General features: G+C 35.5%; 1 protein-coding gene across 1 annotated transcript in view; it reads left to right on the top strand.

Moving 5' to 3' along the window:
* NALCN (sodium leak channel, non-selective) overlaps window positions 1–12,121 on the top strand; it is a 321,940-nt gene that overhangs the window by 44,237 nt on the left and 265,582 nt on the right. The window contains 3 exon segments of the mRNA XM_038569986.1: window positions 2,267–2,350; window positions 3,512–3,651; window positions 3,734–3,862. Coding sequence (XP_038425914.1) covers window positions 2,267–2,350; window positions 3,512–3,651; window positions 3,734–3,862 — 353 coding nt within the window.

The following is a 12,121-nucleotide window of genomic DNA, read 5'->3' as shown; positions in this document are numbered from 1 at the left end:
GAGGAATTTGAGAAAGGGGAATCTTCTATACTGTTGGTGGGAGTACAAACTGGTACAGCCACTCAGGAAGACAATATGGAGGTTCCTCAAAAAGTTAAAAATAGAACTACTCTAAAAGAGTTCTCTGCTGAGTCCCGTAAAAATCTCAGTTTTTGTGTTTGGAATTCTTTGCATTTTTAAAAACAATCACAGCTATGCCTAATTCTTAACGATCAAGTGATATTTTTCTCTTTCTGCCTAACATTCCAGTAAAAAAGTATATTTTTTATTAAAAGTCAATTTGAAACTACATTTATTTTTCTTCATAATACTTATCAATATATATTGTATATTTAACATTTTTTAAACTGAGAATGTAAATCACATAAGGGCAGGAGTTTTTGTTTCTCTTTTCACTCCTGTAGCATTATTGCCTTAAACACTGTCAAGATCATGAAGGTATTCTATACATTGAGTGAATGAATGAATGAAGAGAACATTTGCTTGGTATATTAAGAAACTCAAGGGAATATTTAAAGTGTAACCTTAAATAATTTGTATTCATTATCTTGTGGGATATCCATTAAAATTAGGCTCAGAGAAAATTCAATTTTATATTGGCCGTATTCTATATTCAGATTCTAATTAATTTCTATTTTCAAAAAAAAAAGAAAAAAAATTTCTATTTTCAGCTAACTATGAAATATACAAGGCAAATATGATGCTTGTAGTAAAAGATGTTTTGTGAGGTTTTGAGGACAACCATCATATCCTTAAATTATTTATTCATATGTGATTTTGTGTGTGTGTGTGTGTGTGTGTGTGCAGGCATGTTTTGCATGCACACACACACTCAGAACCAGTGGTACCCCGAGTGCAGTTTTTCTCTTCATGAGGCTTAAATCACCATATGATGATCATAACACTTAACAGAGTCATCGTCCTCTTAGTTACTCAGACTCCAAGCCTCAGGGCTTGCTTTCATATCTCTTCTGTGACTTCTCCAATATATGAATTACCAAATTTGGTTGATCCTCTTACTACTAGGCATTTGGGAACTAGCATTTTTTTCTCTAAACTCTTCATATAATTAATCTCCCTATCTTGTCTATCACTGTTTATAGATTTATTATAAATTATTCCATCTTATGCATTAGTTGGATGTATAATATCACTTTTTCCACGGAGGATTTGTGTGTGTTTGTGTGTGGTGTGTGTGTTTCAGGAGGCATTATATATATATCCTCTCGTGTAAAGTAGACGAGTCCTCAGTGTTACTTAGTTGAATTTATACTTCACATCTGGGTCAGATAATGTTCATTAAATGGTTTATCATACTGTTAGTTTTTTTAATAATATAAACTATTCCTGAAAATTTCTCAATGAATCTTTTTGATAGCCTATTTATTACTAAAGATAGATGATTCTGGAAATTATTTTATTTTCCTAAATATCCTACAACAGATTTCATCATTTTATTTGAAATTGAAATCTTGGCTTTCTGTTACCATTTTTATTCTCTAAGCTGCTTCATTAAGAGCTGGTAATGATAGATGTCACTGAATTCAAAATTGAGTTTCATGGATTATGATGGAGTTAGTGACTTGATGGGGAAGTCCCAATAAAGCAAAAGACTTCCTAATTAGGGTTCCAATTCTAATCTAATGAGGGTTTCCATTTTGATATCTGAAAGGATTTTTTTTTCCTAAAATCCCCACTGATGAAAATATGCATTCTAATGTCAGAGTAGATTCATTATTAAAAGATGAAAGTAATATGTCTTAAGTCAATATATGTTTGACATATTTGATAATGAAGGCAAGTTTCTCCTTCATTTTAACTTAGCTTGTGGTGAATTTGTGGTTAATTTCCTACTAATGGTGGTTGATCCACAGGTTGAAAGGCCTTCATGCTGACCGTTATTGTTCTTGGTTCTTGTAGGAAGAAAGCTGGGTTAGGACTTTACCTGCCTACTGAGTGGGATGACCTCTGGTTTCTTAAAATGGTAGTATCTATGTGACTAAGAGAAGAAATAGTGATATTTTATGTTTGTGTGAATGTAAAATTTTCCATGCATAGCTCTGCAGTTACTTGTGTTTTATAAATTATTTTCTTCATATAAAATGCCATTTAAAATGCTAAAGGTGTTCCTTTTGAAAAATCTCTTCAATTATGATACAAAAATTATGAATAGCTTATACTCAATTAGCACTTGATCCTTCTTTCCACAGATGTTTTTTGAAATTATTAATTTTGCATGATAATTCCATGTGAAATTTATTTTTAGGGGGATAGTTCCTATGTGAAAGATCGCTGGTGTGTTTTTGATGGATTTATGGTCTTCTGCCTTTGGGTTTCATTGGTGTTACAGGTAATTAAAACTTTAAGTTACAAGGGGGTATTTTCCAAACTGTGCACTGTTTTGCATTGAAAATCTAAGTAAAAATAGTAATGAATATATGTCAGATGTGATGGTGAAACTTTCTATAACATTACATTATTTTAAATGTTTATAACTTTAAAAACATTTAATCATTGTCAGTCACATCTATGAATTATTTCTCAATCAGACATGAGTTAATACTAGAGCAAATTATTCTTATTAAAAAGATGTAAGAACATATTTATTGAAATAAAGGACAGAACATGGTAATATTTATGTATCTGTAGAATAAAAAAATGAATTTAAAAATGAAAATTCCAGTCATTTATGTGACTGAGTCCTCACTAAAAACAGCTGGCAAATATAGATATATTTGGATGAACATAAAATACCATATTACAAATAGAAAATGCCTTACTATGCAAGATGGGAACATATATTAAAAAGGCCTAAAGGTGGGATTTTACTAGATAATAGAATTCATTTCCATGCATTCATTCAGACTTGATTTTTGCATTTAATTAAACTCAAGTTGCCATATTCATTAAAAAATTTAGAATAGAATAAATTCACAGTCCATCCTGCAAAGTCATCTTAATGCTTATTGATGAGCTCTCCTTATTTTTATAAAGCTCACCTCTCCAACAATCTGATTTCATCCTGCATATTAATGTGTTCTTTTCCATTTAATAGCTGTTATATGATTGACAAAACATTTTCTAATTATCATTTTGCCTCTGTTAGTAAATGGTACAATTCCCTTTTATTTTTTATAATAATCTTAACCCTTTTTCCATGACTTTATGACCTAGCTATTTAAAAAGTTCCACCAAAGAACATTATTCATTAGGAAGACTCTGCATACTTATTCTAAATTGGCACTAGTTTTTGTAATAAAAAGTGTGCTTCAATGGATTATATGGAAGATGAATAAGAGTGATAGCATTTACATTAGTTTATGTATTCATTTCTCTGAAGATAGCTATAGCTTCAAGATGGGCTCAAAAGAGAATTTATTTCAGTGGAAAATAATACAGGGCAGAGTTCAGAGTGCAGGGTGAACCTCCTGATGCCATCTGAGTTTGTCATAACTACTGGCAAAGCTAAGGGAAGCTCTGAGCTTGTTTATTCTTACCTCTTAATTTACAGGTATTTGAAATTGCTGATATAGTTGACCAGATGTCACCTTGGGGCATGTTGCGGATCCCACGGCCACTAATTATGATTCGGGCATTCCGGATTTATTTCCGATTTGAGCTACCAAGGACCAGAATTACAAACATTTTAAAGTAAGTGCTGCTTTTATTATAAGTTAAGGAAAAAAAACTTATGACATTTTTGTTAAGTTTTGCCTACTTTTTTTCCCCCTAGGCGATCAGGAGAACAAATATGGAGCGTTTCAATTTTCCTACTTTTCTTTCTACTTCTTTATGGAATTTTAGGAGTTCAGATGTTTGGAACATTTACCTATCACTGTGTAGTAAATGACACGAAACCAGGGTAAGTTTATCCACCAACTGCATTATAATCTACATGATTAACAAGAAAGTTTCTGCAGTTTTTATGAGAAAACTTTGTCTAAATTGAACAAAAAAAAGTATTTATGTACACTGTTTTATATCCTCTATTTCCTCAAAGTTTTTTTCTGATTTTTTTTAAGACAAGTATTCAACGCAAGTCAGACTGAAAAATGTAACCTCATGGGAAAGTAGACTAAGCAAATTCAAAATGTGCATTTGGAGATTTTCCTCAGTGTGACAGAATGAGGAGTGTGCTATCATAATACCATCTGAGTATTTCCATTTCTTATTTAAATAAGATGGAAATGAGAAATGGTAGAACTACTTGGAAAAACAGTTAGGCAGTTTCTTAGAAAGTTAAACAGACACCTTCCATATATCCCATTCATTCCATTCCAGGTATCTAACCAGGGGAAATAAAAACATATGCCCATAAAATAGACTTTTACATAGTGACTGTATTTGTAATAGCCCAAACTGCTAAAAACCCAAATTTCCACCAACAGATAAATGAATAAACAAATAGTGGTATATCCATATGATGAATACTGTTTAGCAATAAAAAAGTATGAGAAATTGATATATACAACATCTTGGATGGATCTCAAAATAATTATGCTGAGCAAATGAAGCCAGATGAAAAAGATTACATATTCTGTGATTCTGTGCATACAAAATTCTAGAAAATGCAAGCTTATCTGTAACAACAAAAAGGAAAACAGCGACTGCCTGGGAATAAGGTTGGGAGAAGAATAAAGGGTTACCGGAGGCATTAGGAAACTTTAGGGGTTAGAGTGCCTCAGTAGCTCCGTCAGTTAGACATCTGGGTCCTGATTCCAGAATAGACCCCTGCATTGGGCTCCCTGCTCAGTGGGAATCTGCTTTTCTGTCTCCCTTTGCCCCTCCCCCTGCTCGTACTCTTTCTTTCTCTCAAATAAATAAAATCTTAAAAATAAATAAAGGAAACCTTTGGGGTTAATCAATATGTTCATTATCTTTTTTTTTTTTTAGTAATATGTTCATTATCTTGATTGCAGTTCTGTGCACATGTTAACATTTATCAAGCTGTAGATTTTAATAGGTGCAATTTATTGTATGTCAAGTATATCTTACAAAAACAGCTTAGAAATGTTTTAGTGTAAAGCATAAATCTAAATTTCTTCATACATTTAAACAGTTGTTCCAACACTATTTATTGTGTGCTGTTATGCACTAAATTTAATGCTACTTTTCTCATTTACTAATTCCCTGTCCATATTTGGGTTTGTACCTGTTGTCTCTGTTGTGCATAATCGATCTCTTTGGCTATCCCTTCACCAATATTACACTCCGGAATTTATCTAGATTATAACATGGTTGTAGGCATGGGGTCACTTTCTAGCTTCTGCCTTACATAAGCTCTGGAAGGATCCAGAGGGTTTTCTGCCTCTTGTGCGCATGAAAACTCAAGCTCTTAGCTACTGGACACTTAGCCCCCATTCATACCACTATTTTGTCAATTCATGTACTTCCCTCCCTCTATTTGTAGTTCTCTCTTACCTTTTGACCTTTGGGGACCTGTTTTTCTTTCTTGTAAGCCCAGATATGCCTTTTTAAATGTTACCATTTATCCAATAGATCTAGTTGTTTGTAATGGAAAGGGTTGAATTTAATATAGCTCAGTTTGCCAGAACTAGCCCTCTGGTACTCATAGCTAATTTCCCCCCTATTGTTGTCATTACATTGTGAAGGGGAAGGGTGAAGAAGATTCTTCTTAGGGCGGGTGCCTCCTTCTAGCACAGAGTAAGTACTTAGTAATGATATGTTGGAGGCATAGTGCATGGTATATTATATTTAGACAGATGATAGTAACATTGTGACAAATGGATATAGAAGAGGAAATTTAAAAAACAAAGGGAGAAGAGCTGCTGAATGGGATGATGGAGAAATGGTTAAAAAATAGAAAAGCACTGCTAAAAGTAGAGAGAAACAGCAAGCTAGCACACACAGAATGGGGAAGTTGAAGGAAGAGGTGAGTAAGGAGGTTGGTTGCCTGTGTGGGTGAGGGAAGAGACACATGCGTGGAAGAAAACCTGTAGGCAGTTGTTTTTTTTTTTTTTTTTTAAGTGTGTGTAGGCTATAAAATCTGTCTAGATTGTTCCATGAATGAATACCCAGGTGAGGAAAAGATATTGTGTGGGCGGGAAACAATAGAATAGAAGCGAAGAAGGGAGAAAGCTGCTGTGTTCTAATAGCTTCGAGCACAGGAAGCTGATTTAAAGTTTCCATTTTATTAAAAATCAAGTCGGAATGTGAGAATTCTAAAGCTTGTTAGAAGTGTAAAACTAGCTGGAAGATCAGGCATCCTGCTGGCAAACTTAACAGTGACGCATAAAGTACAGTACAAAACAGGGAAGAGGTAAAGGAGTGCCTCTGACCTCAGGGCCCTTGCATCACTTCAGAAACTGCTCTTTGCCATCTCCTTACCATACCCAGTACTAGGACATGAATGGCTTTGAAAAAAATATTAAAAGTCCTCTTGTATTGTGAATATTAGCTCCAGCTCATTATTTTATCCTAAAAATGGAGTTCTCTGTGAAGAATCACATACAATTTGGCAGAATTTTCAGTTACTCTAGACACAGCAGTTATGGAGGAAGGTCTGCATTTCATTTTCTCTTTCCCATATTTATAAAACCTGCCCATTAGCTTTATGTACATACACATATATTTTGCCTTCCTTTTATGTGGCAATTGCTCTTTGAGAGGAAAATAGGTAACTAGCCACAGGGTAGTAATGTTGCTCATAATAACAATTTTCGTAGGTTTGATGATTCATTTCAAGGACCAATCACTTGTTCCATTTTTCTTTTACTTTTCAGTCAGTAAACTCAATTTTAACATCTTACTTAGAAGCAGAAAAATTGTTGATGCCATTTTACCATTAGTTCTAGCCAGACATTAATTTATTTTTAGAGATTTAAAAACTGTCCAGAGTCAAAATAAAATGCATACAAGTCCCAACTAAAAAAATGTCCAACCTTTTTGCTTCCTTTTGTTGCTTCTGAACTGGGAATTTATTATAAACATCTCTGGATCAGATATCAAGCCACAGTATGATGGCAGAGTTTCCAGCAATCAGAGTTGCCTGTCACTGTCATGACCTCATTTCTCTTAATTGTCCTTTACAATTGTCCGATTTCTGCTTAATTGATTTGCATGTGCTATAGCCTAATAATGGGAGAGCTTTCAGGCAGAGCTATGTCTGTTCAGGAACCTGTATCTCCTGCTTTCAAGGCTGATCCCTGGAATTGATTATGTATAATCTGTTAAGAAAACAGGATAAATAAGGAAGCAACTCAATACACACAGTCTTGCTTTTAGATGGAGCTGGTTTCTTTTAAAGAAGAAAGAAGGGAGTCTTAGCTTTGTTCATGGTAGCATTGCTAGTAAAGCTTTGGATTCTTCTCAGATAATGAATGGCGACATAAGGCAATTATGAAACAGGTAATGTCATTTAACTAAGCAAAGCACTTCATATCCTAAAGAAATATGAGAAGACCAATGGCCTATGGCAGAAACAGGTGTTGCAAAATGCCAAATGTGATGGCAGAAATCTCCTAGAAGCTGTAAGATGAGCATGTAAAAATGATCTGGTAGGTGAAATAGAAAAGATGAAGACTTTTCTGCCACCTTATTACCATTTCTGAGAAAGGAGAGAAATTTATTCCTAGCTTAGTATCAAATAATGAAATCTTCTTCCCAAGAGTGAGATAATTAGAAAAACTCTAAAGTAAGTAAATGTAAGCATTAAGTATATGGAAGTTTCCTGTATGGAGAACAGGGTTCAATCTGGGCTTCCAGTAAATACTTATAATGGCTGAGCCATTGGTTCTGAGATGTGTAGGTAGGAGACAGTATGTCACAGATACTCAGGACAATCCTAGTATGTCCCTGCTGTGGCAGAGTCATTACTAATAGCTTTCTTTTCCACGGGAGGAGTTTCAGGATGGTCATCCCACCCAGGGCAGCTTGTAGGACTCAGTGGTACCACTTAGCCTACAGACAATATAGAGTTGGATTTGGGTTAGTTTTCTATTGCCTATCCTAAATATTATTGACGATTATGCTTTAGGGTACTTGGAAAATAAATGAATTATTGGCTTATGAATTCTGTTCATAACATAATGAAGTATTTTGAATGGAAAGGTCAGAAGAATTAAAAATTGAAATGCAGTGGAACTTAAAATACTAATTTTTAACTTCTGTGGACTTTATCAAGAGGGAATTTTGTAGCATATGTAAAATCATAACTGCCTCAAATTCATGCAAAGGTCTTTGAAGTCTTCTTGATTTATATTTAAACCTTTTTTGAAGGATGAAGACAGACGGCTATGTTTAACTTAACAGAATTCATGCAGAGATGTCTGCTGGGTGGGAGATGCAAGAACAAATTTGGATAAATGCATGTTGGAAAGATTTTCTTTAAAATATTTATTTATTTTTTAAGATTTATTTATTTATGATAGAGAGAGAGAGAGAGAGATAGGCAGAGACACAGGAGGAGGGAGAAGCAGGCTCCATGCCGGGAGCCCGACGTGAAACTCGATCCCCGGTACTCCAGGATCATGCCCTGGGCCAAAGGCAGGTGCTAAACCACTCAGGGATCCCCTCTTTAAAATATTTAAATAAGAAATGAAAATACTCTGATGGGTGCATGTAGATTTTTAACTAAATTAATAGCAACATTTGTGCAGCACCTATTACATCTTACATATTTTGCTTCTATAACTAATATTTAGAGCAGCCTGAAAGGGACTATTTCCCCCATTTTGCAGATGAAGACACAGTCCCAAAGAGATCAAATAATATGTTCATCTGGTAGGTAAGTGAGAGCACCAGGAATTGAAGTCAAGTCCGACTTCCTAGCCCATGCTTATCTATGATTTGAGCAACTTCTACATATTATAATCCCATATTCATAAATCTATGTGCACATATAGATCCACATCCATATGCATAAACTCTTTCTATGGCAGAGAGAAAATGAAAGTCCATGTGATATCTGGTTTCTTTCTATCCCTGGTAGAAGTTCTGATACAGGGGATTGTGTCCCATTCAAATCTGAAATAGTGGCATGCCATATATTTATATTACTGTATTGCCTCTCTTTTTAAATCATTGTGCATATCCATCTCAAGGATGTGGCCCACCTGAGCCACCAATTAAATCAACCTTTCATATGCTATGAATTTTTAAGAAATTAAACATAAGTAAATATTTCGGAATAAACTGAATTCTCGTATGAAAATTAATACAAAAGTGATTTTCACCAGAACAGAAAAAATATGTCTGTGTCTCTAGCATAAAAAAACAAAGAAAATCCTCCATTTTGAGAAAGGGTCTTAAAGAAATTGAGTTATTTCTTTTGATCAGTTATACTATAGCAATTCTTTTGACCTTACTTACCAAAAGAAGAGAATGTAATAACATATGTCATAAAACTCTTACTTATTACTAGTAGTAAATGACTTTTACTGAGCAATTGATACCTGTTATCTTCTCATTTAATACCTGCATCGACCTGTTATTATGTCATATTCTGTTTCTACACTCTGTATTTTAGCCAAAGAGATAGAGCCTTAGGGAAGTTAACTTAAGACATTTAAGATGAAACAATGTGTAAGTGGCAGAAGTAGGGTTGAAACCCAGTTCTCCCTGACAGTGATTTCTATGCTTTTAAACATTCATATCTATACCTTGGTCAGTATACGAGATGATCTTCAACATGCATGTGTGTCCAGAATATTTGAAAAAAATGTCTAGTTTCCCTTTGGCTACAAGGCGTACATGCTTAGGAGACAAGTTATGAACAGGGTGGATGAGTATGTGGCTAGGACGGCTTGTATTAGGACTGAATTCTGTCCTGGGACTCCTGATCATATTATATTAATGGGAAATGAGGAGCACTGCCAATTCAGCCCCTCGCAGACAGCATTCACTGTAGTTGCCTGTGTAGAAATCATACCTAGCATCATTTTGATAGCTCAGATTTAACCTGACCAGTCTACTTTCCCTCCAATAGAAACCACAGTCACGTGTAGTGACCATAATAATAGCACTAGCATACAATTCATTTCCAGGCTGCGATCTCTCTGATAGGGAGAATTACCTGGTGAGCTTTGTAAAAATACAAACTCACAGCCACATCCATGGATTCATGTTTATAGCAGGACTTAGATTCTCAAAATCCATTGGGTTAGAAACCAGTGCTGTAAAACCTTAGTTTTACATTAAATCTCCCAAAGATGTGTTCTATATAACACAAATTTTGCATGGCTTCTTCAAAGATAAATCTGGAGTCTTCAAAGAAATGCTCAGCTTTTAGCTGCTACACCTCTACCTGTGGAGAACTTGAGTTTTCTTTCCCTGAAGGCTGTTTCTGTGGAAATGACTAAGAAGCACCAGAGGTAATCAGAGACTCTTGTCATTCTTGCAAGGAAGCAAGTTGTCCATATGTTCTGGGATCTGCAGGACAGTCATCTCAATTTTACTGATTCAGTGACTCTTACCCCCTTAGGTCTAGCGACTACGCTGGGAGGTGTACTTTGTGGTTGAGGGTATCTGAGGACTGGGACTCTGGCACTTTCTACATCCTTCCCTGGTCCTCACTTTTAAGGTAGCTCCATGTTCTTAGCACCATGGAATCCTGACATCATTTGACCCCAAAGGATGGAACCCTGTTGGGGTGGGAAGAACTGCTGCTCCCCAGCTATACACCTCAGCCAAACCATGGCCAGAAAACATGAACATATTTGGAGCTTCTCCTTTTTTAAAGATGTTATTTATTTATTCATGAGAGACAGAGAGAGGCAGAGATACAGGCAGAGGGATAAGCAGGTTTCTTGCAGGGACCCCAGGGTCACGCCCTGAGCTAAAGGCAGACGCTGAATCACTGAGCCACCCAGGCGTCCCTGGAGCTTCTCATATGTATGAGGCACTTTGTATTCCTGGTTGCTAATTCATAATGTGGTCACATAAGTTGGGCATGATGAGCTGTATAAAAGAGAAGAGGAAAGAACTCCTTGCCACATATTAATTAATTGGCAAAATCACCGACTGAAAATCTATAATCTTAGCCCCAAATTCTGTTTGGCCATTCTCTGCCATGCCTACTGACTCCTTACAGATAACTTCTCACCCTGGATCTTGTAGTTTCTCAAGCAAAGGGGAAAAGATTTACTACTTAAGGACTAGATTCACAACATCAAGGGCAGTAGTCTTTATCTTATGACTTCAAAACAGTTTTCACATTTCCAGTTTGGAACTGATCAGTGCAACCTCTGTGTCCTGGTACTTTATTTTTCTGATGCTCTTTGAAATACATTCATGTACTTCTCATTGCTTAATCCTTGCCTAGATCCCTGTCACACGTGCTGTCCCTTATGCGCATCAGCAAAGTAGTGAGTGATATAATTAAGGGAAAAAAGTTGGGGCAAATATATAATTAAAGAACTATTTGGATATGACTATTTAGGTATGGTGACCATTTAAAATATTTGTTTTCAAAAGAAAATAATGTTTTGTCAATTAAGTTACATACACTATTTTAAAAAAAATATTTAGTTTTACCATTTGATGCACAATGAATTCAGTTCTTTATGGTGTGGCATTGTCTATTTAGCCATTAAGGAATGGATTAAGGAATGGAAAATCATATTAAAATACTCTCAACTTAGTAGTAAGGGGAAATTCTTAGAAAATGTGCCAGATTTACTTGTTTATAGAAAGTAGTGTGATGTCAATATTATTTCCTGCCTCAGACTATTTGTCTTGTTTTGTAGTCACTGTAAAAGTCTAGACAGAGCAAGTAAAAGTTTAAAAAAAAAAATCAATAGTCTCTTCTCTGCAAATTCCAGGGTGGGGGTAAGAATTCCAAAGCATCCAGCAGTAGCAGTAGCCAGGCCAATTCGTAAGAGCTTTTAATTAATCCTGAAAGCAGAGGCCAAATAGGAGTGAAAATGAAGCCAGATGATACTCTGGAATGAACCCAAGAGGCGGGTAGCCGCCAGAACAGGTTCATTGTCAGCACAGGAAACGGACCACCTCTAAATGCAGGTCTAAGCTTTTAGCAAGAAAACGAGCCTTGTTTTTCTGCCTGCCACTAAGAATGAAGCAAGCAATGCCCTAAGGTATCAAGGGTGCAAAAACTCTGTGTGTGTGTGTGTGTGTGTGTGTGTGTGTGTGTGTGAGAGAGAGA

This window comes from Canis lupus, chromosome 22 (assembly GCF_011100685.1).
Source record: "Canis lupus familiaris isolate Mischka breed German Shepherd chromosome 22, alternate assembly UU_Cfam_GSD_1.0, whole genome shotgun sequence".
Lineage (NCBI taxonomy): Eukaryota > Metazoa > Chordata > Mammalia > Carnivora > Canidae > Canis > Canis lupus.
The sequence above is the reverse complement of the archived record's forward strand: the minus strand, read 5'-3'. Positions and strand labels throughout refer to the sequence as shown.